The 24,444-nt window shown below is 38.3% G+C and overlaps 1 protein-coding gene and 1 long non-coding RNA gene across 5 annotated transcripts in view; one reads left to right on the top strand and one right to left on the bottom strand.

The window, feature by feature from the left end:
• Positions 1 to 10,263: 10,263 nt before the first annotated feature.
• Positions 10,264 to 24,444, bottom strand: part of LOC311286325 (polymeric immunoglobulin receptor-like) — a 127,228-nt gene continuing 113,047 nt past the window's right edge. For 2 of the 4 annotated variants that reach the window (XM_084402483.1, XM_084402484.1), the window contains exons 16-20: positions 12,168 to 12,221; positions 12,038 to 12,085; positions 11,805 to 11,900; positions 11,586 to 11,632; positions 10,264 to 11,479 (exon numbers count right to left, since the gene is read on the bottom strand). In XM_084402483.1, coding sequence (XP_084258609.1) covers positions 10,964 to 11,479; positions 11,586 to 11,632; positions 11,805 to 11,900; positions 12,038 to 12,085; positions 12,168 to 12,221 — 761 coding nt within the window. In that variant the 3' untranslated portion in view covers positions 10,264 to 10,963. Of the gene's footprint in view, positions 11,480 to 11,585; positions 11,633 to 11,804; positions 11,901 to 12,037; positions 12,086 to 12,167; positions 12,222 to 18,482; positions 18,783 to 18,850; positions 19,154 to 19,233; positions 19,549 to 19,643; positions 19,947 to 24,444 lie in introns of all 4 variants that reach the window. The other 2 variants (XM_084402490.1, XM_084402485.1) reach the window with 2 other exon arrangements.
• Positions 16,977 to 20,505, top strand: LOC311286465. The gene is made up of 3 exons (XR_014626565.1): positions 16,977 to 17,134; positions 18,499 to 19,487; positions 19,671 to 20,505. It is a non-coding gene; the product is annotated as an uncharacterized lncRNA (long non-coding RNA).

The raw sequence follows: 24,444 nt of genomic DNA, 5'->3' as shown, positions 1-24,444 counted from the left end.
ACAGCACAGTGCTCAGACAACAAAGTTTGGATTACTACAAAAACGCAGAATTCTTTTACCCGACCAGCTTACATTCCGGGAAAGGAAAACACAACTGCCTACATTCATAAGGATAAGAGAGAAAATGCCTCTTCTGGAATCTACTTGCTGCACTAACTGCCACAGACTTTTACAAAGGATTGCAGTTCTTGAAACAAAGTTACTTACGGGACCACCAAACCAGACGGAGCACACAACAGAGCTTCGTCATGGACACCCACAGCATACCGGTGAGTCCCATGAAACTAGTGCTCCTCGACAGGTAGAGAAACAAGCCGATCGACTTACTAATCGATGGCACACACAGGGAGGGAGACCCAAAGGCACTCGAGACATCAGACTGTCACGAGCATCACATATTGCCGCAGTAGCATCCTCTACCCCAGATACAGCTCTGACAAGGATTGCAAAGACTGGTCTCCCACCACTGCCTATACATCTTGAGAACAGATTTGAAGTGCTAATGAATGTAAATGAGGAATCCCCAAATGTGATGAATGTGATCGAAAACAGACTGAATGGGCCAGTAGCTAACACTGATGCTAACTGGTGCTCAAGGTCGAGCAGACAGCGGCACTCAGCTCAGAGCGCAGCCGAGCCCAGGACTCTGATAGTGGGGGACTCCATAATCAGAAACATTAGCAACAGGGATACAACTACGTGCTGCCTTCCACAAGCAACAACTTCTGATATAAACAGGGAACTTCAGAACATTCTGATGAAACATAAGACTGCAAATCGACTCATAATTCATGTGGGGAAGAATGATATTCATAAAGAGCAGTCAGAACTCCTTAAGAAGGATTTCAATGAACTTTTTGAAACACTTAAAAGACTGAAAGTTCAAACATTCATCAGTGGACCACTCCCAGCAAGAGGAACAAACAGGTTTTCACGGTTGCTTGGGCTAAATACATGGCTGCAAAAAAACTGCAATATAAAAGGAGTAAACTTCATTGACAATTTCAATCTTTTCTGGAGTCAACGACAACTGTTTCATCGGGATGGCCATCACCCAAACAAACTTGGTTCAAGAGTGTTAAAGGACAATTTCTACTTCTCCCTCAATCATCCTTCTGCAATGTGTGCCAATCCACTCAATCTGAACGGCACACACACACCTGGACACAGTACGAATGACCACAGGACTTCACATCAGCAGCAAAATGGACATGCGGTTGACATATCACATAAGGACAATGATAACACCACTCCGCCACAACAACCTCTGCTCACGGACTCAATCTCAGCTGAACCCTGCCCACAGAGCTCACCACAGACAGACATATTAGAACTGCTCCAAGATTCAGCACCCAAGGACGACTTCCTGGAAAACAGCCAGGGAAGCCAGGACAGCATATTACAGCCTCCGATAACACCAGAGGAACAGCCCCTTTCACCAGACACCTTTTCCCTCTCCCCAGCATCGCCACTTCTGTGCTTCTCACAGAAAATGGAAGAACTGGTGTATGCTGGAACCAAACTATCCCACTCTTTTGCTGCAAGCCCCCAGATAACAACCAAAAAACGACAGGCACCGCTGCCACCAAAGCCTGCGGGCCCAGCTCGCCCTCCCCCTCCTCCTGTGAGAGCTCTTCGGCCTCTGCCACAACGCCAGGGCCCACACCCTCCTCCTTCTGCTCGAGGTGAACCAAAAACAACTGATACCAGCTCTCAGTGATATGTGTCGGGTGCCCGCTCTGATAACAGTAACTTTCTCAAATGTTTACAGAACAAGCGGGAACCCAGTGTGCCTGTATCTTTCTCTATTGATGTTCTGTTACAAGATAGAAAGTCTAAGGCCTTCAATAGCCGTACAGCAAACCCATCTAATCTGCTGCCTATTACATGTGAAAGTAAGATTGATGTGGGGACAAAAAGTAAGTCTGGTAAGTTAGCACTTTTAAACATTCGTTCACTTAAAAATAAATCACTTCTAGTTAACGACTTAATAACCACAAACAACCTAGATTTTATGCTTCTAAATGAAACCTGGCTAGAAGACAGCTACAGTGCAACAATCCTCAATGAAGCAGCCCCTCCTAACTTTACTTTCATGAGTGTCTGCAGAGCTGTTAAGAGAGGTGGGGGTCTAGCTGCTCTTTTTAAAGATATCTATCAATGTAAGCAAATATCATTTGGGAATTACCCTTCTTTTGAATATCTGGGTATTGTGTTAAAAGGTGCTCCACGCATTTTACTCATCATTATTTACAGGCCTCCAAAATACTCTCCAGCCTTTGCTGAGGACTTTACAGAACTGTTATCAACAATTACCTCAGAGTTTGACTGTTTTGCCATTGCTGGAGATTTTAACATTCACATTCGTTGACTAAAAAGAGGAATAAAAAATCATCTTTTGGAAATTGAACTTAATGCCTTAATTTAAAAAATTAGGAAAAATCCAACCTTTAAGGACACCAATTTTCTTTGTGAATGAATAATGTATCGTAAATAAATAAATGTTCTTCCTTAAAATACAGGGTGCATAAGTGAGTACACCCCTATGTTAAATTCCCATAGAGGCAGGAAGATTATTATTTTTAAGTTTTTTTTTTTTTTAGGATACTATGCATCCTGATAAAGTTCCCTTGGCCTTTGGAATTAAAATAGCCCCACATCATCACATAGCCTTCACCATACCTAGAGATTGGCATGGTTTTATTTCAGTTAGCCTAAAAGCTAGTTTGATTTGCACTGAGAGATGATCTTGTGGAAAGTACCCCATGCCAATCTCTAGGTATGGTGAAGGCTATGTGATGATGTGGGGCTATTTTAATTCCAAAGGCCAAGGGAACTTTATCAGGATGCATAGTATCCTACATTTTTTTTTTTTTTATACTTAAAAATAAAAATCTGCCTGCCTCTATGGGAATTTAACATAGGGGTGTCCAAACTTATGCACCCTGTATTTTAAGGAAGAACATTTATTTATTTACGATACATTATTCATTCACAAAGAAAATTGCTGTCCTTAAATGTTGGATTTTTCCTATTTTTTTTAAATTAAGGCATTAAGTTTAATTTCCAAAAGATGATTTTTTATTCCTCTTTTTAGTCAACTTTAGCATGGGTGTCTAAACTTATGCATAGCACTGTAATTAATCACTTAATTTCTTGACTGCAATGTATATCTACTTTTAGTAAACTCAACTGAAATAAGTTCAGAGTACTCATAACTATTGTTTTTATAAACTTAATTGAATTGAGGCAATCGGTTTCCTCAAATTAAATGAGTTAGCTTAACTTGTTGGGTTTTACAGTGAATTAAGGCAATCGGTGTCCTCAAATGTAATAAGTTCCCAGCAGGCACAGTACGTCAATGTGACGTCAGGAAGACGTTGGACTCCAACTAATCCAACGTCAGTCAGACGTCATATTTTGGTTGAAAATGAAAATCAGGTTGACGTCTAAACCCAACGTTTGTTTGGCGTCAAGCTCCAACGTCAGACAGATGTTGAATTTTGGTTGGAATAAGCACCGCAAAAACATGTGACATGCACATTAAATCTGTGAAGATCTCAGCAGAGGAGGAGTAAACAACACAAACAGCATTACCAGCTTCACTTATTACTAACCAGACTGACTTTATTTAATGTTCCTTTGAATGAAATCAAGTTGTATTTTAAAGTCACCATGATGGTGGTTAGCGTTTGCTTTAGTTTGGCTCTTGACCCTTGACTTCTTAGTATAAAAATTTTTCTGGCTGCTTTAATTGTGTGTTTTTAAAGCACAATTGTTGTGGCAAAATAGTTTAGAGAAATTGAAATCAGGTGATATTGATGAATCCCTGATCATATTCAGTGTCTAATGTTTTGATTATAAAGGACTGTGTATTTTTAATGTTTTATAATCAAAGCCATTTAATTTTACAGCATGAGAGCAATGTTGTTTACCAAATAAGATAAAGAATTTTAAAAACATTTAGTGCATTAAACTTTTCTCTCTACATTATTACTTAGACATCAAAAATCAGTGTATGACTCTCAACAATGGTGACAATCAATGAAACGCTTCATGCTGCAGTGCATGCTGGGTACCACCAATCAAAACTCAACCTTATCTCCCAGCATGCATTGCGGCATTAATAAATTATGTTGATCTGATTGTCTGGATATTTTGTTTGATTGTCACCATTGTTGAGATTCATACGCTGTTTCTTGATGTCTGTGTGCATCTAAGTACTGGCATAGATGAAAGGTTTTTGTGCACTAAATAGTTTTTAATAACCAAGTATTTTATTAAAAACATTGCTTGATATGCTGTAGAAACAAATTACTTCTATTATGAATAAATCAGTATTAAAACCTCAATCCTATATAATCAAAGCATTAGACACTGAATAAGATCGGTGATTCAGGCAATTGCATGATGATATCATCAAGCATCACCTGATCTCATGGCTTTTTTTGCTACAACAATTGTGCTTTATAAACACACAGTTATAGCAGCCAGAGATATTTTTATATTAAAGAGTGAAGGGTCAAGAGCACAACTAAAGCAAACGCTAACCACCATCATGGTGACTTTAAAATACAAAATATGATTTCATTAAAACGAAAATTAAATAAAGTAAATCTGGTTAGTTTTAAGTGAAGCTGGTAATAAGTGTACAGCCATGCGTTTCACCTTTTTGTCTGGTTTATTCCAACCAAAATTCAACGATTGCCCAATGTTGGAGCATGACGTTAAACAAACGTTGGGTTTAGACGTCAACCCGATTTTCATTTTCAACCAAAATCCAACGTCTGACCGACGTTGTAGTATATATCCTGTGCCTGCTGGGTTAGCTTAACTTATTGAATTTGACTTTGTATTATTGTTTTAGTGGTCTCGATTAAAATAAGTTCAGAGTACTCATAACTATTGTTTTTTATAAACTTAATTGAATTAAGGCAATCGGTTTCCTCAAATTAAATGAGTTAGCTTAACTTGTTGGGTTTTACAGTGTGGGTGGGGGTAATGAACACAATATGTTTTTTTGTTTGTTTGTTTTTTGCCCAAATGGTCTCCACTCTATGCATTTTGTAATAATACAGCAACATTATTTAACTGACCGTATTTGCCATGCACATGAGTGCAGGTCACACCGGATCATGTTGAGAGAGAAACGCGTCATAAAAAAAAAAAAAAACATTTTAATATTAGCCTATTCAGCAAGTGTAAAAGACCTGTAAATAAATACAACATTTACATGATAAACACTATTAACATGTAGGCTATGTGTTGCCTATTTTACTGTATGACAAATGAATGCAGAAAACAACAAGAATGAAAAATAAGTAGCCATGTATAATAAAATAATAGCCTATAACAATAGCCTATATTGTGCACTTTATTACAAACAACATTTAGCCTATTTTAAACGCCAAGCCTAAACCAATTTATTTAAATCGAAACGGTCGCGCATCTCTCATTCAGTCAAAAGTTTTCATATTTGCAATGTAACATGTGGATGCTAACTATTAATATAAAGAAGGCTTCATACTTCAGTCGAGTCCCAAAATACACGTATAATATTGTGTATTCACCGTGGTAATGTCGTTTCCATATTAACCCCAAAATGCCACTTTATTTTTCTTTGTGTTATTTTTTATATTTTGAAATGACTGTAGTGGCTCATACCACATTGTATTAACAAAAACTAGTTTGGGACTGCTATTTAATAGCTTTAGCTATTTAGCATATATGTATGTGTGTATATATATATGCAAATTATAACATGTTTACACAAAATTTGTTTATATACATTCAATGTAAACTTTGATAATCATAATTAATAAATCACAATTCCAATTCCAAGGGAATAATCAGCAATTATGATTTTTGTCACAATCGTGCAGCCCTAAGGTGAAGAAACCTGTTTTATTATTTATTCATTTGATTTTGCAACTGTTCACTGAAATAGCCGGTTTCAATAAAACTACTTGTGACATGTCATATTTGGCTTTGACTTTGACTGAACATTTGCTCTCACTTTGCGGAAAAAAATATCGTGATGTATATCGATACTCAGCCTAAATATATCGGGATATGACTTTTGGTCCATATCGCCCAGCCCTAGTTACAATGAGCCCTTATTAGAAATATGCTATTCTATTCCATTCTATTCTATACTTTTATGAATTTTATTGAGAAACCATGAGAAAAAGGTGAATAAAGGCTCATGTTCAGAAATTATTCATTATTATTTTGTTTTGAACTATGCTGTATAGCAGTGTTTTGCGGTGTGTTTGTTGTCACAAAAATATTTTATTTTTAATTATTTAAAAAAGGCCATTATATGAAAAAGTTAAGAATTGTATTTTATTGACACAATATTTGAGTTTGTCTTGGATAATTTTTTTTATTAGATCAGATAACATTACACTGTTACAATGTGCCCCTCACATGTTAGGTGGGGCATGTTGTCACATTTCACTTCCATTCTTTCGGGGTATATCAAGTAAAAAGTATACACTGTATTAATGAAACAAAACCACATAATTGTACTAGACTTGTGAAATCAATGCAGGGAAAAATAAATACTCTGAAGTTTGAACCCCACCAATGAACCTTTAAATCTGGATACCAGAGTGATCAATGAAAACGGCAGCGGGACTGCATAAATATACATTTATTCAGCAGAGATTTTTAATGAAAAATTATGAGAATAATACAAACATATTGCTAAATCAAAGCAGCACACAAACACAATCATTAATACAAGTTACTAATGGCGCTTTTCCATTACCAGTACCAGCTCGACTCGCCTCGCCTCGACTCAGCTCGACTCGGCTCGCTTTTCGCTCCGTTTTCCATTGCAGATAGTACCTCCACAATAGTACCTGGTTGTCATAGCGACACCGCAGGAAACTGCCGTGACTTAAAGGAGCATTTCACCCATGGGAACATTGATCTTTATTGAAAGTGGGTCATATATGTAGTCGAAATGTAAAATAAATTTTGAATTTGGTGCCTTCTTGACCGAGGAAAGAAAGAAAGTAACTTCAGGACGCATTTGTATGAAAGACAACAACTCCCACAATGCACCACATTGCACAGCTGCGCAAGCCACTCCCACTAATCCAGAACAGCATATGAATCACTCATCCGTCCATAAGGCTAGCTACCACCGGAGCTTGAAATTCATTTCACACAAAATGTCTAACGTTAGTTAGTTGGCGAACTCATTAATGAATTACTCCTCATTTGTATTTCTTTCGAAGTGGTGAATTATTGCATGGTTACGTTACCGGGATGTTCAGTCAGATGCGGTGCGAAACTAGGATGGTTCACAACACAAACGTCCGTGTCCTCGTCTGATTCAGAGATTTCGTCCAGGAGAAATTGGCATCGTTTAAATTCTTTGCAGCAGACGGACTCTATCTCTGTGTTCGTAGCGGTTCGTAGTTGCATAGTGAGATCACCGGCGCCACCAGTCCGCCCTAACCCGAGCCAGTCCGGGCTCCTCGTCCGCGGCAGGCAGGTCTTCTGCCTCGGCTGCTCTTCGCTATAATGCAGCTTGTAAAGGTAGCCACAAACACCTGATTCAAGCATCAGACTTCCGAAATCCTCTTCTTCTACATCATATTGAGTAACGTTACCCTCTGCAATTGTCATAACTTTACATCTGTCTCCACAGCGCCTGTTAGCTTAGCTTCCAAACAAGATGGAGGATATTGCTTTCAGTTTCAGAAAGTGAAGTCCCACCCACTGATCTGTAATAGGCCTGTAGCGTGAGCGGGTCCCGCCCCCTGGAATAATGAGGAGCTCTACACTTTTCAATGAAATGTGACTTCCTGCTTATTATGATGCAAAATGATGATTTTTACGTCATAATAAGCAGGAAGTAAAACACTTAAATCCTTATTTCTCCCATCTCAGGGAAAAATTAATGAAAAATCCACGTTTATTATAATATATGACTGGGTTTCTAACAATACAAAGCTTAATGCAAATGGGTGAAGTGTCCCTTTAAAGGCCATGTTGCAGGTTAACCACCACTGTTGATCAATGGGTACATTAATCACTCAAGATATGTATACCATTTTTAAAATGTCTCAAAAATGGTCTTAAAGACCAGTTTTTTACGTTTTTTGGTATGAACGTTTTTTTTTACGCAATTCGGTGATGACGTCACGTTGGGGAGAAGCGGAGGAAAGGTAGCCTCAGCCAATACAGTTTGTATTAGAACTGTGGCGACTGACTGGGAAAAATGAGTGAAAAATCAACGTTTTCTTTATATCTAGTGGCAGTGATCATGACATTAGTTCAGATAAGTACCGGTAAACTTTGTCTTCATCTAGAAATAGAAGGCATCATGCTAGCTATGGGCTAATTTGCCAGTCCCACCTGTTATCCACCACCTCCAGATAATCCCTAATTAAGTCTTTCCCCCAACGTGGTAAACACATTAATGATTAGTTATCCCACGTTTTGATGGCAGCCTACTAGCTCCAGTAACAGCATCATTGCCAAGTGTTTCTAAGCATTTGCCTCTTCCTCCTGTGAAAATGTTGCAAGTTACACAGCCGCCGCGTGTCTGTCGCTGTTTGGCAGGTGCTTGTGTGGGCGCCGGCGGTGCCATCCCATGGAAACTGCGTTGGAAAGCTTGTGCTGTAAGTGAGTGCGTTTTGGTCGCTGGTCGAGGAGCTCACCCCGCGACCAGATGTGACGTGCCTCACTCAGCATCCAGGATTTGCATGCTGCCTGAATCCGTTTGTGCTGAAGATAGCATAAACCCATTTCACGCAGGATCATGGTCCCCTTCAAGCCGGCACGCACGAGTATGTTAATTGTTTGTTTACTTTACCAATTTTTTTTACACGAAGTCTTATGAACCAGCTTAAACAGTTATAGGTGACTAGAGATGTGTTGTATAATCTGCGCTATCTGAATACTCTCGTCTACTCGTCTCTAGTCACTCTCTACGCTCTCAAGGCGGGCTTTGGAATATTCTCTCCCCAACGTGACGTAATGGAATGCATTGTGGCGGAAAGGAGAATCGTTGCAAACCGCTGTAAGATAGCCTACTTTTTCGTATTATATTGCGTTTTGTGATACCCAACAACATAAAATACAATGGATAACAGTTTAAATGTTTATTACCAACAAGTAAACTGCACAAATTCGATGAAAAAAAAAACCTGCAACATGGCCTTTAATCTTTTACGCAAGACGCGCGAGACACACCCGCTACCTACACACTCAGGACAATGGAGGAAATCGAGTGTATGCTGTTTTTGGATGTTTTTGTTTTTGTTTTTGCTGTTTTTTATTCAGGATACTGCGTCTGGCGCGTGCAATGATGACGCAGTGAATAGTGACGATTCTCTCTGACCAATCAGCAGTCTGCCATGATTTCACGTCACATTTTAGTATCGCCTCAGCTCGCCTCTGCCCGCTTAGAACCTCGCCGGAGGTGGTACGAAAAAAAGTACCTGGAAGCAGGTGGTACAACTTTTACACAGTGGAAAACCAAACAGAGCCGAGTCGAGTCGAGCCGAGCCGAGGCGAGCTGGTACTGTGTAGTGGAAAAGCGCCATAACAGTATTTTAATTTGTTCTTTTGGAGATTGAAATGTATTCTGCTGCTCAGTATTGGCAAGTTACAATGTAATTAGTTACTTTTTTTGTTAAAAAGTAATGTAATTAAATTTTTCAAATATCTATTACTGCCTTTCACTTGAGTTTTACCTTTCTAAAATACATTTAAAGGGATAGTTCACTTTGAAATTAATTTTTGATATGTTTTAGCTTACCTCAAGGGCATCCAAGATGTAGGTGTCTTTGTTTCCGCAGTAGTTTCAATTTTGATATTTTTAGGTCAAACCGTTCTTGTCTGTCAGTCATATAATGCAGGTCTATGGTCACTGTCTCAAAACACAAGCACAGAGTCCAAATTAAAACAATTCCCCATCGTCCAAATGAAACAATTCCCCATCATAAGTACACATTGATGGCCTAAGACACGAAACGAGCAGTTTGTGTGAGAAAACGAACAGTATTTATATCGTTGTTATCTCTTGATAACAGCACACGTCCAAATGATCTGACGGCGCGGGCGGGTATAGATATATACATAGATGTCGCCTTGGCTACTGCAGTTCATTGGAACGAAACCGTAGCCAAGCGGCATCTATTGTATCTATACCCGCCCGCGCCTTCAGATCATTTAGACGTGTGCTGTTATCAAGAGATAACAACGATATAAATACTGTTCGTTTTCTCACACAAACCGCTCGTTTCGTGTCTTAGGCCATCAATGTGTACTTACGATGGGGAATTGTTTCATTTGGACGATGGGGAATTGTTTTAATTTGGACTCTGTGCTTGTGTTTTGAGCCAGTGACCATCGACCTGCATTATATGACTGACAGACAAGAACGGTTTGACCTAAAAATATCAAAATTGAAACTACTGCGGAAACAAAGACACCTACATCTTGGATGCCCTTGAGGTAAGCTAAAACATATCAAAAATTAATTTCAAAGTGAACTATCCCTTTAAATCTTAGTGGAGAAGGCTTTCTATTGCTCACAACATAATGCGTCACTTTTGGTAAACTGATGCTGACAAAGATTAAAGATGATTTTTAAAAATAAGTTCTGTCTTCATTTTAACATTTCAGGAGAAGTCAATGTTTCCTTCTGTCTCTGAGAGAAACATTTCAGCTTCTTTCCCAACAGTGACCTGTAGGTGTCACAACTGATCCATAACCTGATCTAATAACTGATCCATAACCTGATCTAATAACTGATCCATAACCTGTTCTAATAACTGATCCATAACCTCATCTAATAACTGATCCATAACCTGATCTAATAACTGATCCATAACCTGTTCTAATAACTGATCATAACCTGTTCAATGACACTGAATTATTGCACGTGGCTCAGTCATTATTCTCAGTGACTGACATGGTTCTAGATTTGAGTAAAACTCTAATGGTAAGTATAGTTTGGTGTGTTGCTGTGTTTGACAGATGCATAATCAGAGTGAATCTCGTTCTTGCTGAAGGAGACTGTAGCGTCACTGAGAGACTCTTCATGCTTCTGGAAACTGACAGATGCGTAAAGGACCCTGTCAGAGGGGATTGTGGGTAACTGGACTGATGAGTAAAGTGGATTCTGTGAATCAGAGGGGATTGTGGGTAACTGGACTGATGAGTAAAGTGGATTCTGTGTATCAGAGGGGATTGTGGGTAACTGGCCTGATGAGTAAAGTGGATTCTGTGAATCAGAGGGGATTGTGGGTAACTGGACTGATGAGTAAAGTGGATTCTGTGAATCAGAGGGGATTGTGGGTAACTGGACTGATGAGTAAAGTGGATTCTGTGAATCAGAGGGGATTGTGGGTAACTGGACTGATGAGTAAAGTGGATTCTGTGAATCAGAGGGGATTGTGGGTAACTGGACTGTCGAATATAGAGGAGTTGATGTGGGATCTGAGTCTTGAACCTGAAAGAGAAGCAAAATCCCCCAAACATGAAGTCTCAGTTTAAAGGTACAGCAAACATGCCCACTTATCTGACATCATGAAGCACAGATCAGCTCTGAAACTCACCATTTCATGATCTCCGGTCTCTCTTCTGTCTGATGATGAAATGATGCCTGTGTGAACAAGAGCCACATCTCAGACTGAGAAAATGAGAGATAATTTAACTGTGTGTGTATTTCAGAACAGCAGAGGGCGACACACTCAGATGTACTAAATGTTCAGTGTTGTGTGTGTGTGTGTGTGTGTGTGTGTGTGTGTGTGTGTGTGTGTGTGTGTGTGTCTCACCATGTTTACATCTGTATTTTATTTTGAGCAACATGAGCACTAAACACACAGCCAGCAGGATCAAACCCACAGAAACCACAACTATCACAGAGGAACCTGAAATCACACAAAGGGATTGTCACAGAGAAACAAAGTGAGAATGTTACGTTCAACTATATTCTTACACATGCTGTACATTAAATGTGTTTATATCATGAGATAACTTTGAACTCAAAATGCGAAACGAATAATACCAAACTTATCCTGGGATGTTTCTCTTTCAGGGTCAGAGGACGTTGTTTCTAAAAACACACAACCATCTTTATCTTTATATCATAAGATCACTTTCAACTCAAACTGAGCAACAGATCTGCTGGATCTTACCAGACTTTCCTTCATCCTGGGATGTTTCTCTTTCAGGGTCAGGTGACGTTGTTTCTGAAAATACACAATCATAGAGCGCCGATGGTCAAATTTATTAGAGGAACAAATTCAGTCATTATTTACTCAGATCATCTGTGGAACACAAATGTGATTATCTGAAGAATATTTTCTGTACATTGAAAGCAGACAGCAACTAGTCAAGCTCCCAAAAGGACAAAAAAAGCCATAAAAGTGTCCATGTGACTCGTTTCATGTCAAGTCACATTTATTCATATAGGCTAGTGCTTTATACAATCCCGTCTGTTTTTTAAGTCATCTTCACACTTATAAACAGGAAAATAACAGTGTTAATGTTGCAAAGTTCTTCAGTTATAAAAACATTTTCAGTATTCCAGTATCCCACATATTGGTTTTAATCCAGTTATTTCTTTTTTTCTATTTCTGTTAAGTAGAAAATATCAGTTTACATTTCCAAACATAAATTTTGCCATTAATTGTAATAATCCAGTGAGATTTTTGTGTGCAGAAGGAGTCTGACAACAGCCGGTCTGATCCACACAGATCTGATCTCACCATCATCCAGTCCACCTGGGATTACATGAAGACATGGTCACACCGTTTTTCATGTTTAATACTGTTTAATAACGTGCTATATTAATAAACGTGACATGACTGCAGTGCTGAATTGCAGAGCTGGTGTAACATCGCTGTGATCAGATGCTTTCTGAGCTGTTGTTTTCTCACTGCTGTAATTTTTTATGTTTGTTTTATTATTGAAAGTATACGGTAGGTGATAAGGAAAAATATAATATTCAGAATTTTTCAAAAAAAAAAAAAAATCACGATTCATGATTTTTTTATCACGATTCTTTTCCATGTTGGTTTTAAGACTATTTTTCAAATTACTGAGCCGCAAAACAGCCATAATGTCCCCATAAAAAAAAAAAAAGTTAGATTTAACGTAGAGCACACTGTAAATTTAAATTTACAAATGTTTTTTCAATTGTAATATTTTATTGAAACCAGACAGATTGTGCTACAATAGCATAATTGTTTTTATTTACAAAACATTCAAATATTATAATGCAATTTATATTGTATACTAATTTCATAATGTTACCCTGTTCAGTGTTCCTAATGTAATTAATAATTATTTACTATTATAAACTACTAAATGCCAGTGAGAATAATAATCCCCGTGTTTGTCTTGTGGGAAGTATTTCTAGACATGTACTACACAACTTCCAGTCATCAATACAATTAAGGCCGGCTACACACTGGCTGCGTGGCGTGAGCGTGGCGTTTCTGAAGCGTGTCAGATGCGTGGCGGCTGCGTCGCGTTTTCTGTGTCTTTGCACACCAGAAGCGTGTCTGACGCGGCGCTGCTGCTGCTAGGTGACATATTGGTGACATGGGGATAGAGTTGTGGAAGGCCTATACTTCATGTTAAACATAAATATATAGCAGCAAAGACAACGTCGGCAGTGTTGACGGCAATATAGACTATAAAATATTTCGTTCTGTATTGACAGGTGCAGTATTTGAAAATCGATAATATTTTTTTAAATTGCATTTATATTTGCATTTATGTCCAACCCTAGACACTTTCAAACATCAAAATGACATTTATTAATATGTATTCGTGTCAAAATGTCATATAAACATCTTTTCCTATTCAATTTTGCCTGGAAACGCTTCCAAGACGCTTGCGTGTCGCGTGAAAAATAGGCGTCGGTTCTATTTCTAGCAGGCACGCGTTTTCCGCGCGCCTGAGCCGCGCCTGAGACGCGCGTGTCACGCAGGCAGTGTGCAAGCTCTAACCTGTTAACATGGGAGCCGAAATAAAAACGGACACGCCACGCAGCTGAGACGCTTACGCCACGCAGCCAGTGTGTAGCCGGCCTAATAGTCAGACTTAAATATGGTTCTGAAGTGCGGCTAGACCATAAGATTTAGATATACATGGCCGTGGCGGAAACATATTTGCGGCTGGGTATCTCGTAACGTGGATCTACGACTTTGAGCAGTCTGACTGTCAGCATATTTTTTCGGGTGTTTTCTTTAGAGGTGTTTAAAAAGATTCTCGTGTTGCCATCCGACGTGCAAGTCTTATCATTGCAACATTTGCAAATAACTGTTGTTTGCGCCATTGTCTGTTGTGGAAAATCCAAACCATTTCCATATTACCCTTGTTGCATTTTTTTTAGGGACCAATCCCTCAGTATTTTCTTCCATCGTCACTGTGTTGCTAAATCTCACGAGCAATGTATATGATCTTGTTAACACGCCGACATCTAGCGTGCACACCCCAATTTGTTGCGTACTTGCATTGCATGTTGGGACGTTGGTGAAAGCCATAGAACTGAAACTGATAGAGTGTGCACTGTAGCACGAATCACGATACAACGATATTTCCGAAAAAGTGGATCGTGGAGACATTTTAATTGTTCACGATCAAAAATAGTCATATCGCACACAGTGGCGGAGCCAGAGGGGGGTCCGGCACTGGACACCCCTGACATGCGATTGGCCACCCCGGGTGCCACCCCAAAATTTTATTTGCTACTGGCAGTTGCTGATGCTGATTTAAAAAAATAAAATAAGATTGTAGCTTTATGGGTGTAGGGTGTTGATGGACTCGATCTACTGTGTTTTGATCATTATTAAATCAGAATGTAGTCTTTGATAAAAATGCGATTTTTGCTCATGTTGCTTTTTATGAAACTTGCCAACATTCAAGTGTTGATAAAAAATACGCACGAAGCTAGAATAAAACAGATTTGTTTTTGTTTTTTTTAAAGCACAGGGTCTGTTCTTTCTTTTGGTATGTTCAGATATTCATACAACAAAATATTCTGGGGTGCCATGAAATTGTGAAAATTACCAAAAACACCTCTTTTTTTTTTTTATACTGGAAAGAGTTAAGATACAAATGTTGGTAATTGAATGATGATTAGAATATGAATATGATTGGAATCATATTTTAAATTTGCCATATTTTTGAACAGGGTCAATTAAACATGAAAAGAAAGGGAGAGATAGGCTATAAGAGTTCTTTTTAATAAGCACAAACATAGTCCAGTCATTTTATGAAAAAAGGTTTAACAAATTACAACAGAAGCAAACTCAAATAATTGTGTATCCTCAATATGTCCCGAGTAAGGAAAAAAAGTCCAGAAGAATCCCATTAGGGGAAAGTTTCGAAAACTGTTTCTGGGGATTCACTTTTTATTTTACCTGCCTTTTGTCTTGACCTGCATTCTCCTTACCATTGTCTCCTGTTCTTCAGACTCATCCCCCAGAAACAGTCCCACAGACCCAGCCCCAAACCCAATCTCTTAAAAATGAATAAAGGCTGGTTTCTAAAGTACTTCTTCCTGCCTCTATGTATTAATGCTCATGGGTCACCTAAATGGGTTCCATTCAGACCTTAACATCAAGTATTTTACTGTTATGTGTCAACAAGATTCAACAAGACATTTTCCCCCGGCTAGACCCAATTTTTAGATCTGTTGTGGTATTTATGCAAATTAGCACATACATAATTAGATTATGCACCATTTGTCCATGTTAACAAACAATTTATAAAAACTTGTAATACATTTTTTGTTTGTCTTGATGTAAGTAATCAACTCAGTAATTTTCATGCTGATATCTAAAGGTTACGATTTTTACCCTATTCATGTGAGAGAAAGAATGAATGGGCTATATTTGGGTCTTTTTCGAAACTTTCCCCTAATGGGATTCTTCGGGACTTGTTTTCCCTTACTCAGGACATATTGAGGATACAAAATCAGTTGAGTTTGCTTCTGTTGCAATTTGTTCAAGGTTGACCCCCATTTTGGCTTAAAATGGCTGGACTAACAGGCAGATCATATGCAAACAGACCCCAGCCCTTGCATCACCACTGGCTAGTCAGAGTCAGTGTGGTCAGACTTCAGGCAGCAACAGCTCAGAGCATCTACCAGACACAGGCAGTCAATCACATACCAAATTCAGGAATTTAAGTTGAGATGATTTTGCCAGATTAAAAGGATAGTTCACCCAAAAATGAACACAAAAAAATAATTATATTTAGAAAGAATAATTATAAATTATTATAAAGAAAGAATTATGTTGTATTAAATCTTCCTAGGATAAGATATTATATTTTGATGGGCAATACAATTGTTTACATTTTTCAAGTACATGTCTGCTTGATGCCTGCTATATCTAATTAAATTTATTTAATTTTTTTTGTAAATGTGAGGTTTTTTTTGTAAATTAACGCAGCAGTACATAACAGACACATGCTACGGTATCTTATCTCCTTGGTGCTTCAGCTTTGTTTTCTGCAAATATTTTGGATGTTCAATACTTATAGACACAAACAGAGTGACCCAATTCCTTCCATAAGCTTTTCCACTGTGTGTGTGTGTGTGTGTGTGTGTGTGTGTGTGTGTGTGTGTGTGTGTGTGTGTGTGTGTGTGTGTACCCCCGCAAGTAGCAGTGGCCACCCCCTGGCCACCCCATGTATAAAACTCTAGTTCCGCCACTGATCGCACACCTCTAATTGAAACCCAGTCAACAATTTGATCCCACAGTGATCTCACCATGAGCTCCCAGGATACTCGTGATGTGCTCACAATCACGTGCTCACACAGTTCACAATGAGCTAAAAGTGTATCCTCAGCGTTTATCTGTGTGTGCACTCATACAGTGAGCTGACCATGTGACACCACTGTGACATCACTGTGAAAGTGTTGAGAAACAGGAAGTAGAATCTCCCCCCAGTGACTGATATTTGAACCGCCTCTTCTCATCCTGCTCAACATTATGAATTCACAATGAGCTCATATATTACTGACACTGTGAGTATCACCGTATGAGAATGGTGTGATGTCACTGTGATCATGATCCCACGTGTTGACTGGGAAGGAAACATCTAAATGTGTCTGGTGTCGGGACAACAGTTTATCACTGCAAAGGTATTTCAGAATTCTTTTTACCCTTGAGGGAAGACAACAAAAGTATGTTGCAATGATTATACGAGGGCCGTAAAGCAGCTTTATAAACACAATAGAGTCAGTATTCAGCTCAATTCTGTTCAGTGTTGATTCAGTTCAACAACAATGTGAATGTTCAAATATATGATTAATTGCAAATTCGTATCCGATGATATCAAGTATGTGCCAAGACATGTCTTTACAGTGCATAACGATTTAAATTCAGATCTGATCAAGAATCAGAAAGCAAAAAACAAAAAGTGTGTCTGAAATGACATTAAGGTGAGGGTTATTTTTGCACATCTGTGAACAGAAATGCATTCTCTGTGCTAAACTAACACAGAAGTTTTACTATGGTTTTGGTAGCTTCCTGTTCTCTGTGGTTTTCATGTTTATCGGGCTGAATCTGCAGACTTCACCACAGCATGTTGCTTTAAAGGGGCAGTTCACACAAAAATGAACACACTGTTAGAAGAAAAGCTGCAGAGAACCAGGAATGGTGCCAGGACATTGTTCATTAAGCTTACAGACATTTCCTTTAACCTTAAAACATTAATATGGAAAATTATTTATTAACAGTAAATTTGGTCCATATTTTTACACTGTAAAATCTAATGTAAGTCTTACTTAAAAAAGCATGCAAACCGATTGCCTTAAAAACCCAAGTAAAATAAGAATAGTATGTTGTACTGACAAAGCTTTAGTATAGTTCACTTACACAAGAGTTCTAGTAATTAATTTTCATTACTTCATTCATTCATTCATTCATTACTTTTTCATTTACTTTAGGTTTACTCTTGACTTAGTGTAGCTACCAATGCTTTTACCATGGTTGTGTTCGTGTGTGACTCAAGCATGATCTATACGGAACAAAAATATATGGGAATATACTGCAAACTATAATGTGATATATTACATAATATGGGAAGCTAGTGCTTATATTTTTCAATATACTGCAATATATTAATACATGTAAAGCATTTATAAATTAAGACAGCATTACATGTAATAATCAAAGTTGTATCCTTTATTGTGTACATGTTTTGCACATGCATATTCCCATATAAATGTGAATGTATATTCACTGTTCACACACACGTATAAACACACATTCATGGAATGAGTTACAGCAGATTTCTAGTTCCCAGCATGCTTTGCTTCTGACTGTTAAAGGAGAGTGTGTTAAAATTAAGAGTTATTTAATGTGTTTTGCTGAATATTAATATACGGGAGATTTGTTAGTGTTTCATTTTCTATTATTTTGGAATTTAAAAGGTTTTCTGGTATGTCTGAGTTTTTGTGGTCAGCATTGTGCTGAAAGATGTTTTACCTTGAGTCACTTTCAGATGAACTTCAGTGAATACGAGCGACCCAGAAGTCTCCTCTGCGCACCAGTATTTCCCAGAATCCTCTTCTGTCAGACTGCTGATGTTCACAGTAAAGACTCCAGCTGAGGTTTCGTCCGTCAGAGAGAATCGGCCGTTTGTTCTCGTATCGGATGAAACATGAACTCTGTCTCGGACACAGATGTTGGGCTGATCTCCTCTGCAGAAAAGCCTCTGTGTTTGACTCCTGACGTTCTTACAGCTGATGGACACCGATCCTCCGACAGACGCTTGAGTGAAGAGCGCTGGAGAGAACAAACACATGAGGATGATGACAGAAAACATTGAGATGTTCCCCAGAAAACACTCTCACCATCTTTCAGGACGATCATGAGCTCAATGGGAATGTTAAACGCTTCTCCCACTGCACACCAGTATATCCCAGCATCCTCTGCTCTCAGGTCACTCAAGGTCACAGTGAAGAGATTGAGTTCAGGGTCGTCCTTTACTGAAATCTTTGGTTTATTAACATGGGCTTCATTTGAGCTAATGATATTTTGAGCATCTTCAGTGAAACACTTTCCTTTACAAAGATGCTTTACTTCTGTTGAATGGTTTTCATCATAAGGGCATTTGATCTCAGTTGAATCTTCTTCACGTCCGACCACTGGAGGCACTAATAGTCAAAGAAAAGGAGAAGTATTTATATGTTGTAATATATGCATATGTTATTTGATTTATGGTCACTGTACGTACTAGTTAAAGTGAGTTGATGTTGATTGGTGAGAGAGACAGAAGTCAGATGTGTGTCTCTGGTTTCGGCTCCACACCAGTAAACTCCAGCATCTCTCACGCTCACATTACTGATGCTCACTGTGAAAACTCCTGCTGGACCGGCAGAAAACTCAAAGCGTTTCTTCTCTGATGAACTGATGCTTTCACAGATCTTCTCCTTGTTCTCTTTGCAGATGTGTGTGAAGGTCTCGTCGTGTTTCTCGGGGAAATTGCAGGTGAGTTTCACACTTTCACCAATAATAGCAGATGCTTTGCTTGATGCAGGAAAATGATCAACTATACACACAAAACAATGCAAAATATACAATATAAAAAAGCTATGTATCTTATTTTAAGTCTCTAAAATGAAGGTTCTCCCAGAAGCTCTTTACCTTGATTTACTGTCAGTGTAATCTCAGTGAACAGATCATGATCAGGGATATTCACTCCACATCTGTACGTCGCTTCATCAGCCGTGGTTAAATCACTGATGAAAACCTTCAGACGTCCTTCACTGGAATCATCAAACATGAGCACTTTACCATGACGAACCCACTGATTCTGTTCATCAATGAAGATCTTCTGTGATGAATCTTTCTGGATAAACTTCTTGTTTCCTTTGAATTCTTGTGGAAATTTACACGTGATGAAGACTGATTTACTGGAGTAGGCCTGAACCTGGACAGACGTTTGACCTGCAAAATGAGATTTATATGTTGATTTATTACATTATTAAAAGTCAGGAGGGATTTACATTCCTTATTTAGAGCTGTAAGGATATTTTCATTAAAAAGAAACTAAACTCACCATAAACATTCAGCTGAATCTCTTTAATGAAGGTTATGTGAGTAATTGACTGATCTGATCCGTCTCTCTCCACTCCACATAAATAAATTCCACCGTCCGCTGCAGAAATATCTCTAATGGTCACAGTAAAATGATCTTCATGACTGTCAGACAGACTGAACTTCTCCTCAGATGATTGTGATGATCGTGAGCTCTTCAGAACATGGACAGGATCCTCGTTCAGTCTGTAGAAAATTTTGGTGTGTGTTTTAAACTTCTCATCATATTCACAGCGGAAAGTGATCGTCTTTTGTCCAAGATACCCGTCCCGGATAGCAGACTTTCCACAACGAGATTCTGAAAATGATTTCAACAAAACCTTGTGACATGAACTTAAATCTAAAATATTATTAGTGTTATTAAAGGTGCACTAGGGAGCTTTGTCCTCTCTATTGCCATCTCTGTGTGAAACATACAATGTCATGATCCTTGCAGTGTTTTCCTTTTTATGTGTATTGTGGTTGTTTTTAGGTATATTTATAGTTGCCTGAGATCAGAGCAGAGACATCTTACGTCAAGACATACTGACAGAAAAACGCACATCTGAAAATGTAATCTGAGCAGGGAAGTTACAAATATTTTTTTCTTTTTATAGAGGAAACATGCAAAGAAGAATGACATACAACATAAAACTGACATTTTCCCTGCATAATCCAACCCGGCAGTTCGAACTATGGATTATTATTATAATCTGACCGTTTTGAATCAGTGTAAGGCATGGAAACGGTTTTAAATTTGTTCAGTAATTCATTTTTGTTCATTTTTTGTTACATTTTTAAATCTTCCGTACTGCACCTTTAATACTATAATAAATAATTGCTGTAGGAAGTTATAAAGTGTCACACGTACCTTTACTCACCACTAATGTAACATAATGATTCCATGTCTGACTGTTTCCACATGTATAATCCCCATAGTCCTTTCTGTTGAGGTTCCTGATAAACACTGTGAAGAATCTGCTGTTTTCATCATCATACAGAGCGAATCTCCCGTTATAAACCCATCGACTCTGAACATCAGTACTGATGCCCATCTTACAGCTCCTGTCTCTGCAGAAATACTTCCCTTTATGTTGATCATCAGTCTCTCTCTGGTTTGAGATCATGCACTTGAACATTAAACTCCCTCCGGTGCATCCAAACACACTGACACAAAGTACTTGACCTGCCAAACACAAGTTCATTTGCTTTGGGTTATTATATATCATCAATCTGGGTAATATAGTATATTATTTGACCCAGACTGAGCAGTGAAGAACTGACCTGAGATCAGGCAGAGGGTGATGAAGATGAAGATGATGATGGCAGCCTTCATTCCAGATTGACTTCAGTCTCAGATATCCAGAGAAAAACCAGATCCGATCCCGATCCAGTGAAAGCAAGAACTGATCAAATGTGTTCCTTGAATGCGATGTAAGTCACTATCATTAGAAGTACACAGATCCTCCGTCAGTCTTTCTCTCGTTTCTTCTTCCTTATTCTCTTACGGTTCCACCCAGATCTGCACTGTTAACAGGGAGGAGAGTGTTCAGATATGTGTGAAATGTATATGTGTGAAATGTATATGTGTGAAAGACAAGCAGAGAAACACAGAAGGCAGACGACACATCCGTATATTAATATAAACATATACATTAAGAGAGACAGAAGGGTGTAAAGACTTCATCCTGCATTCATCATGAAAACCACAGAGAAACTGACGTGTGTGAAACAGTTTTAGTAGACCTCAGTCATCTTTAAACATGCCAACATTTCAGGTAAGAGATCATACAGACACACTGTGAGAATCTAATGTGCTTTGGATGTTGTGAAAGATCTCTAAGGGTGCTTTCACACTTGGTTCGATTGCCTTTTCCGAACCCGAGTTCGATTGCTCCCCCCTCCCCCTGCCCCCGATGGACTGTGTTCACATTATATTATTTCTATCTGAACCGTGGTACGCTTGTGTCATCAGGCTGCAGCTGGCGTAATGGTGTTGCTTGGTAACCGCGAATGAAAAGGCGCCCAAATGGATAGACTTGCTCGGTTGACATTTGTTCTTCTTTTTTTTAACCTTTGGTTTTGTTTTCAACATAGACATACAGAAACACACTTGCGTCTGTCTGCCGCAAAAATTCTGAAAACGTTTCAAAGACAGCAGACTGTCCGCCGAAGACACATTATACGTCATCAATAGCGGTTCACTTCTGCTGTTTGGTTCGATTGCGTTCATATCAGCAGCGAACCGTATCCGAGTTCAGATGAACCGTACCCCAGACCACCCTTTTTTTAAGCGGACCAGGGCTCTACACTTACTTTTTGAACAAGGAGCACTGGTGCGCCTAAATAAAAAAAATGTAGGAGCACAGACAAATATTTGGGGGCACAGTCATTTTTGTGGTATAAGTTTATCATTATAGTTTTATTATTAGAATTATTCAGCAATTAAATTTACAATGCTCATTGTAAGGTTAAGAACATCAGACCAAAACTTTCAAACAAAAGATTTTATTGTTTATTTTTATTTTACCAGATTAACTTTATTTAATTTCCGGTTTAAATAAATATAATATTTAAATAGTTTAAAATATATTAAACATATTTTGATGACACCATGATGGTGGTTAGCGTTTGCTTTAGTTGTGCTCTTGGCCCTTGACTCTTTAATATTAAATTTTCTCTGGCTGCTATAACTGTGTGTTTATAAAGCACAACTGTTGTAGCTAAAAAAGCCATGAGATCAGGAGATGTTGGTGGTTTATTGAAGATGATGACAATATCATCATGTAATTGCCTGAATCTCTGATCTTATTCAGTGTCTAATCTTTGGTTATATAGGACTTGTGATTTTAATGTTGTATTATAATATAAGCCATTTAATTTAACAGCATGAGAATGTTTTTTTTTAATTAATAAAGGATTTTAAAAACATTTAATGCATTAAACTCAACATTATTACTTAGCTATCAAGAATCAGTGTATGACTCTCAACAATGGTGACAATCAATGAAATGCTTCATGCTGCAGTGCATGCTGGGTACCACCAATCAAAACTCACCCATATCTCCCAGCATGCATTGCAGCTTTAATAAATTATGCACCTGGAGTTGATCTGATTATCTGGATATTTTGTTTGATTGTCACCATTGTTGAGATTCATACGCTGTTTCTTGATGTCTTTGTGCATCTAGTTAATGCCATAGATGACAGGGTTTTGTGCACTAAATAGTTATTAAAAACCAAGTACATTATTTGATAAACAACACTGCTAGATATGCTGTAGAATTAAATTACTTCTATCATGAATAAAACCGATTTTAAACCACAAATCCCATATAATCAAAGCGTTAGACACTGAACATGATCAGGGATTCAGGCAATTACATGATGATTTCATCAATAAACAGCCAACATCACCTGATCTCAGTTTCTGACGGCTTTTTTAGCTACAACAGTTGTGCTTTATAAACACACAGTTATAGCAGCCAGAGAAATTTTATATTAAAGAGTGAAGGGTCAAGAGCACAACTAAAGCAAACGCTAACCACCATCATGGTGTCATCAAAATATGTTTAATATATTTTAAACTATTTAAATATTATATTTATTTAAACCAGAAATTAAATAAAGTTAATCTGGTTAGTTTAAGTGAAGCTGGTAATAAGTGTACGGCCATGCGTTTCACCTTTTTGTTTGGCAAAATGACATCAGCAGAGGTCAAACTCTTGACGTCAAATTGACATCAAATGCCCACTGGGAAGGAAAGGTAAAAAAGTTTTTTTTTTATGCACAATTCACACACAGCGGCAGCCTAATTCAGGAAAAAAAATATCCGAATGCTCCACGTGAAACCTCGTTCTTCCTATCTTTTACCATTGTGTCAATTCTCAATTGATTTAGATTAATAAGCGCGAGGGAGTGAGAGAGAGCAAGACAGTTTGAAGACGCGCGCGCGACCGGGCCTCTCTCTCTGCTCGTTCTTTCAGTAATATGCGATTTTCCTCAGACATACGTTTTTCTCCTACACAAAAACAGAATTTTATTCCAAATATGTAAAATTCCGCGTTAATTTGCCAATTCCGCGATTCCGTCCGCGATTGCGGAAATTATAGGGCTCTAAAATAGTTCGTGTGTGGGCACTGTAGTTTTTTTTTATGAGGCTACAGACTTAGGATTTAGGCCTAAATGACTGATCTCCCGGTAATATAGTGTCCTACTCTGCCCCTCCTCATGATGATGTATTTGCAGCTGTTTCTATAGAAAAATGCTGTGTCACTCGCACGAGTGCGCCCAAATATTTTTTCACGTTCGCACGGCGAAATATTTACTCGCATGTGCGAGTGAAATGGGCGCACTGTAGAGCCCTGCG

The sequence above is a fragment of the Rutilus rutilus genome, assembly GCF_951802725.1.
Source record: "Rutilus rutilus genome assembly, chromosome: 2".
Taxonomy (NCBI): Eukaryota; Metazoa; Chordata; class Actinopteri; order Cypriniformes; family Leuciscidae; genus Rutilus; species Rutilus rutilus.
Note: the sequence above shows the minus strand (reverse complement) of the source record. Positions and strands in the feature narration are given on the sequence as shown.